The sequence below is a fragment of the Pinus tabuliformis genome, chromosome J (assembly GCF_031772625.1).
Source record: "Pinus tabuliformis cultivar Carrire ecotype Pingquan chromosome J, CPIR1, whole genome shotgun sequence".
In the NCBI taxonomy this organism is placed as follows: domain Eukaryota; kingdom Viridiplantae; phylum Streptophyta; class Pinopsida; order Pinales; family Pinaceae; genus Pinus; species Pinus tabuliformis.
The window spans coordinates 1492740427-1492748010 of NC_142295.1; the positions used below are offsets into that span (position 1 = coordinate 1492740427).

The following is a 7584-nucleotide window of genomic DNA, read 5'->3' on the forward strand; positions in this document are numbered from 1 at the left end:
ATGATATAAAAAACAATAGCATAGAAGAAAGAAGTCAAAATTTTATGCAAATGACATAAGAAACAACAGCATAGAAGAAATAAGTCAAATTTTTATACAATTTTGTTTCTTTACCAGTGTTTATTTGTTATCATCAACAAATGGCTAGATCATCTATTCATATTACCAAGTGCTTTCAGTTCATAAGGTTTATCCTAAGGTCCTTGATGGATGCCAATACTGTCTTCTGACATTGCTTGATGAACATTTGACAAAGGATGAGAACAATGATGTAATTGAAATTCAAAGATTATGAATAAATAAGGAAGACCTTTATACCATGTGGAAGCCCACTTTTACGTGCAACATCGAGCTGCTCTACTGTATCCCTTGGAATGCCTCCTCTCTTCAGAAGAATGCCCAGTGTTTTGTATGTATTCTCATTGGGTGAAGCCTTTAGTTTTAACATTTGATGAAAAACTTCAGCAGCCTCTCTCAATCTTCCATCTGCAATGAACAGGCTAATGACGCTATTAAAAGAAAGAACGTTAGTAAGAAATCCCGATTCTAACATTTCCTTTGCAATTTCAGTGGCTTCATTAAGCCTTCCATTCTTTTTTTATAAGGACAACATCATGGAAAAAGAAAATTCATTTGCCTGCTGCTTTTCCTTCAAGACTTTGAATACTTCTTGTGCTTCAGTCACCATATCAGTGCGAGCATAAAGGTCAAGCATACAGCCTGATAAAAAGGCATCTGGTTCAACACCCAATTTCTGTATGCGTTTGTACATTTCTTGTGCTTCCTTCAAAAAACCACGTTTACTATAAACCTTAATCAAAGAACTATACACCACAGAGTTCCCTGCAAAACCAACATTTTGCATTATTTGAAAGTAACGTACAACTTCTTCCACACATCCAGCTTCAGAAAATGCATTTATCAAGGCACCATAAACAAAAACATCTAGCTCCACACCTGCGTTAACCATCTTTTCAAACATCTTCTCTGCCTCTGCAGCTTGATCCAATCTTCCATAGGCGGCAATAACAGCACAAAATGATGAACCCTGGAGGTTGGGAGTGGATCATAAGCTCCCGGAAGAAACTTGGAAACTGAGGAGGCCAGACTATAATGACACTGGGTAGCAAACCTCGCAATTACAAAGGAAAAGAACATACAGTAGGTAATGTTAAACGTATGTAACTGGTAAACAAGCTGCAATTATTAAACAGAGATCAGGTTGGCTGATACCACATATCCAAATCGAAGATTTATAACTCTTTATAATGTAGACAACTCCTTGAAATATGTAAACGATATAACATACGGGCAAACACAAGTAAGCAAGGAATTGAGTATACATCACATTATTTTCTGAAGATATAACCGAAGACGCAAACCCCGAACTGGGTATACATATTTAGCAAAGATTCAAAAACAAATTTAAGCAAATGGTGCTGTCGATTGTTGGCCATGGTAGCCATATCAAACCGCAAAATAATTAACCGGCACAGCTCTATAAACCTTCATCGTCACAAAAGAGAATAACAGGAAACTACATAATTTCAGAGCAGAATAAGCTCTGGGTAATATCTGAAATGATAATCACATCGTCATAGCAAAATTTATTTACATTTGGGGAAAAACCCATTAAAAGCTCTAACCCTCTTCTAAATTGAGCTTTTTGGCTACGAAACAGGCATCCCATAGATGCAGAGAGCCATAGCCACGCTTTAAGTTTCCCCTCCAACCAGGGCAAGTTCTTACCCATAACTGGAAACTCCGCCACTGTAGACACGTCGCCCTACCAAGCAGGTTGAGCCAACTCCGGGTCCCAACGTCCTGCGTTGCATTTCAAATACAAGAAAACTGATTAGGGTATTTGATAGGGCTTGAACGCCTACAGTCACGAAGAACAAGGAAATAAGAGCAGAGAACCAGCTGAAAGATAAAACCAAAGCTTTTTACCTGTAAACATTTCTGATCCACCGCCAGACCATCAAACAGGACCCAAACAGAGTTATCGACCACTGAAACAGCACTGCGGAAAATGGCCGCATCAGAGCAACCTTCGCGGGTGGAATGCAAAACAAATGAAGTCATTCTCTCCACAGTTGGAGATGAGGAAACTCTGGCAAAAGCTCCACCGTTGGGTCGCATTGGAGCCATGCTTTAAATTTCCCCTCAAACTATGGCAAGTTCTTACCCGTAAGGAAACTCCGCCACTATAGACACGTCGCCCTACCAAGCAGGTTGAGCCAGCTCGGGGTCCCAACGTCCTGCGTTGCATTTCAAATACAGGAAAACTGATTAGGGTTTATGATAGGGCTTGAACGCCTACAGTCACGAAGAACAAAGAAATAAGAGCGGAGAACCAGCTGAAAGATAAAACTAAAGATTTTTACCTGTAAACATTTCTGATCCACCCCCAGACCATCAAACAGGACCCAAACAGAGTTGCCGACCACCGAAACAGCACTGTGGAAAATGGCCGCATCAGAGCAAACTTCGCGGGTGGAATGCAAAACAAATGAAGTCATTCTCTCCACAGTTGGAGGATCTGAATCTGGCATCTTCGTTCATAATCCAGTCCGTCCTCTGTCTGTAAGGGGATTTTCCTTCATAAAACGCGGGAAATTTCTTCTGATCGATGCAGGATTTCTCTTCCGATGGAGGAAATTTGAAGCCCTGAAGATCCATTGAAAACTTTGCCTGCAAAACCCTCACTGGAGATAAAAGCTCATCAAGCTCCAAGCTCCTAGAGTCCGATGCCCAGAGACGCTGCTCAGGGAGATTTGAAGCAGCCAGAAAAACTGTGCGGCGATTTGAAGCAGCGAGAAAAACTGTGCCGAAAAAATATAAAAAACTAACCTAAACTACATCCAACGCTCTGGAACATTTCAATCGTCTAACATCTAATCTGATGGCTCAAACAAGGACACGGTGGCAATTGGGGGAGTTGATTTCAGAGGGAAACGCCTTACGGCGTAAAAATGTTAGGTAGTAGCGGATCCTTTTTGTGAGAAATAATTTACGCAAGTCACTTGCAACCATAATTGTTTTGCATATGTAAAAATCTCTCTCCATCATAAATTAATATTCTGATTGTTGGTTGTCGGGGAAAACAAGGCAATATATTTATGATGATAATGCTGGGATATTACAAAATGACAACACAAGATCGTTAGCTTGATTCTAATTATTGTAACCTTATAATATGCTGATTACAATTTTAATAGCTTTCTTGTTTATGACGTACTAAACCATACATAAGGAAAACTAGAGACATAGTTTTACTCTGATCTTGTTTGCCCCAGTGCCCCATCTAACCTGATGATTTATCGAAAACCAGAGATACGTAGTTTTACTCTCATTTTGTTAGTTCCTAAGCTAACATGATGATGGGCCTTATGGTATCAATCCCACTGGCCTTATGGCATCTCATGTGCCATTGCCTTTGTTTACCCCCCTGGGAACATTTTGAATAGAGACTCAACTCATAACAGCTTGAAAATGACCAAATCAACTGAGCTCCCCATGAATGACCAGAGCTACACGGCTGATTGCTCTTGACACCCTCCATATTTGGTGCTGTACACCAGCCCACCCATCACCACTATGATTGGCCTCATCACCTGCTACAAGCGCAAGCAAGTCACTTATACCGGGAAACGTTGTTGTCCCATATTGTTGATTTTAGACGGCCCATATACCTGCATGCGAGCCAAACATATGTGCAACTCTGTTTTAATAACCTTGCATTTAAGAAACATCACAAACACAGCAATCATATATTTTGAACATATGTCCTTTACCAAGTGCTTATACCAAGGCGAACCAGGCAGCCCATCTGCGTCTGTAAATGCACGCTCTGCCATTACAAGATGGTCATTCAAGCTCCTCAGCTCTGCACTTTCATCCTCAAGAGCCTCCAGTTCCTGAATTTAGAGCATTATAAAGTTGTACCTAATCAATTACCATCCAAAAATTTAAAGGCCTTTATATCTCTTGCAGGGGTTTTGAAGAAGAAACCAAACCTGTGCTTTTTTCTTAATCTGCAACGCAGCTTTTCTGAGCTCAGCAATGGACTTATGCAATGGATTTGTAGACACGAAGCAAGGTGCATCGGTAGAGCTTAACTGTGATTCTAATGTATCCACATACAACTGTCCCAATTACAGGCCAAATATGTCAAAGAATTTTCAATGGATTTTCAAAATTTGCATCTTCTGATACTAATTTGCCAAGTATAAGCAGTTGATTTATAGCATATGGTATCAATTAGAATTAGACTGAACAAAACTTCCTACTATCAATTAGAAAAGAGTTAACAAACACTTTTCTGCCATTTATGTTCAGAACAGCAGATGAATTTATGTTAGGTTTAGATTTTATTTATTTAAAATGAAAAACTTAACATGAATTTTTGCTGGTTTTTTAATATATTTGTTTATAAAAAAGACAAAGTCTTCATTTAAACTAATCCAACATCTTTCCTACCTGCAGATTGTCGGCATACGTTGTATAGTTGAAAGGGAGAACCTTTGCATCCGCTAGCTTGAGCGCTGTTAGACCCCACATTGCTCCCACTGGACAATAGGTAGAAAATCAAATGTTTGATTATAATCATTAAATTTAACTCTCCGACCATCTTCAAAGGGGCCAGGGATGTCTGCCATGAACAAATTGCACAGATACTAAGACTTTACAGGTTGTGCTGTGGGATGTATGTTACTGCAACCTGTAAGCCTTTGGATCCACACAACTTGTGCATGGCTGATATTCCTTGCCAGAGGGCAATGTATGGAACGTTGACAATGTACTTACGTGCAACATGCCTATGAAAATGCGGGTCGCCATATTTTGCCATCCACATGTAATCATCATACAGAGAATGATATGCCGGAAAGTCTATCATCAATACATTGTAGAAATAAGTACAATAACTTGTTGATCTCTCTATTTGTATTTAATTTCAATTTCCTGTATTCTATGACTGTGATTTCTTTACCTTCTCCAAAGGTGAAGTCAGTGCCTGGAATTCCGGCATGCTGCACAAATGGGGCATAATCGGATCCCCCTCCACCTAACCTTTTAATCTGAGATGGAAATTTAGTAAGCTCTTTACAGCAATACCCAATTTTTATTGGCAATTTACAGCAATACCCGATTTTTATGGGCAAATATTAAGCACCATGTAGTCAAATCCGATGAGAATAATGTGATATTCAATTTGACCAGATGAAAAGAGAGTAAACCAAAACTAATCATTGACTTACTGTGTGGTACTTAATATTTGCCAAATTTCCTTCTGATAGGGAATCAGATTAATCATATTGATTTAAAACCAATGAGATGTAATCTTACTTATCCTTATCATTAATTGAAGCATAAAGTCATGAAACAAAACATGAGGACTTACAGAAGGATGGGAATCTTGGCTGGAAGAAGCCAAGATTAATCAGAATCAGATTAATCATATTAATTTAAAACCAGTGAGATGTAATCTTACTTATCATATCATTAATTGAAGGATAAGGTAATGAAACAAAACATGAACACTTACAGGAGGACGGGAAGGAAGGAGGAAGGAAGAAGGGGCAGGCTGACGTGGAGTGGCCCCCTCTTCCGGTGCATATAATTTTTGATTTAGAACGAAATAAAAGCCTCCTAATTCAATTGTTTCGTGGGTATCGTTAGCATGGGGTTGACCATCCCGGGACTTCTGAAACCTTATTTTGTTTAACACTTACGGGGAGCCGACTGCTCATATTTTGTTTTTTATTATATATTTTTATAAATTGATTATATTTGTAATATATTAACAATGTGACTTATATGCAACTTATTATATTATATAGTTAATGTATATACATAAGTTTTCGAATCCGCTGGTTCTGTAGAGTAGTTAAGAATTAAAAATTAAAAATACCTAATCAAAAATGTAATATTCTAAAAACTATGTTTTTTTTTGGAAAGTTAGGGAAATTCTAGTCATATTTTGAGAAAATTTGGTAGATTTTTTTGTAAATCCAAGTAAAAGCTATCAAAATTCATAATTTTAGGTGCTATAGACTTTTTTGATGGTGCTGAATCCATTTCCACCATCAAAAACATAATTCAAAAACTACATCTACAAGTTTTTTTGAGCTTTTTTTGCCCAGATTCTAGCCACTTTTGGCCATCCGGGAATTCCTTTGCCTCCATAGACAACTCCATTAAAAGTAATTAAATAATTAATATTTAATATTTACAAGTAAATTAAATTAAGAGATTAGTTGAATAAAATAATAATATTTACAAAATAATTAACCTAATTAATTAAAATTAGTCAAATTAATTAAACAATTTTACAAAATATAGTAGAATACATTTTTTAAGTTGAGGTGGTAAAAATTACTCAAACTTTGAACAAGCGCCATTTCTAAATCGTAAGCTAAAACTCAACAAAATTAGAGCCATTGGGAAGTTGGCGAGAAACACAAGCAATGATGCAATCAAAAGGGAAAACTAAGAAAAATGAAAATCCTGCTAAATTAGCGAAATCAAAGCATGAAAGGAATGATATGACCAAAATTTACATGGAGGGTCCTCATTATTATTATGACTATAAAAGTATAAAAATTGGGGTTGTTGTTCTGCCACAACAAGTTGTTATTGTAAAAGACATTATATACCAAAGCATGAAAGGAACGATATGACCAAAATTTACATGGAGGGTCCTCATTATTATTATGACAATAAAAATGCAAACATTGGGGTTGTTGTTCTACCACAAGTTATTATTGTAAAAGACACTATATATATGTTTCACTGATAAGTGAAGAGACATCCACATAATTATCATTATCTTTCCTTTGGCTAATGATGGGGTTTGTTGATCAAGTATGCATTGTTATGCTTTAATAAATTTTTCCCACTGTTACAATTGTGCCTTAATGAGAAGAATCCATATTTGATCTTGAAGTTTATGAGTAGTTTAGGTTTCATGCTCCAGCAAGAGGGCCCCCTGTTGCATACGAGAAGTGTAATTTAATTTCTTTTAATTTATCTTTTGTTGATTTCAAAAACCTTGCTTTTATGCTATGTTCCTTGTCATTATGTTCTGTAGGATTTCACTCATTTGTTTCAATTGTTTCTTGCAGTCATCAAGCACTTGAATACAAATTCAAAAACCAAAAAATATTTACTAGTCATTCTTGCCATTGGTCTTTTACTTTTTTTAGTCATTCATACTCTCATAAATTTTGTAGATAGATTAAGATTTCTTGCACAACATCGTAGCAATACCGTGGTTCCAAAAATGAATGAATTCTAAGTTTGCAACACACACACCTGATTGGTTTTATTCATTTTCACAATCACTTGCTTTAGTACTCTGTTAATTTCTTGCAAATAGTTATAGTTTTCCTTTACATTTCATATATTATAAAATGAAAAGTTTTTCATAGCATAAATTGCCTTTTATTTTCCATAGATCATAGTTCATAGAGTCCAAAGAACACTACAAATTAGAGGTTTATTAATTTTATAGAATAAATTGTCTTTATCTTCTATAGATTAGGATTTCAAAGCTTTCATAGAACACATTGTTTTTACTTT

At 36.6% G+C, this 7584-nt stretch overlaps 1 protein-coding gene across 1 annotated transcript; it reads right to left on the reverse strand.

Moving 5' to 3' along the window:
* Positions 1-2478: 2478 nt before the first annotated feature.
* Positions 2479-5537, reverse strand: LOC149233062 (putative glutamate carboxypeptidase LAMP1). The gene is made up of 7 exons (XM_089382086.1): positions 4994-5537; positions 4810-4893; positions 4483-4571; positions 4020-4148; positions 3798-3920; positions 3648-3695; positions 2479-2853 (listed from the first exon to the last, which is right to left on the reverse strand). Exons 2-7 carry the CDS (start codon positions 4856-4858, stop codon positions 2479-2481), a joined length of 813 nt encoding a protein of 270 aa, XP_089238212.1. The 5' UTR covers positions 4859-4893; positions 4994-5537.
* Positions 5538-7584: the final 2047 nt, after the last annotated feature.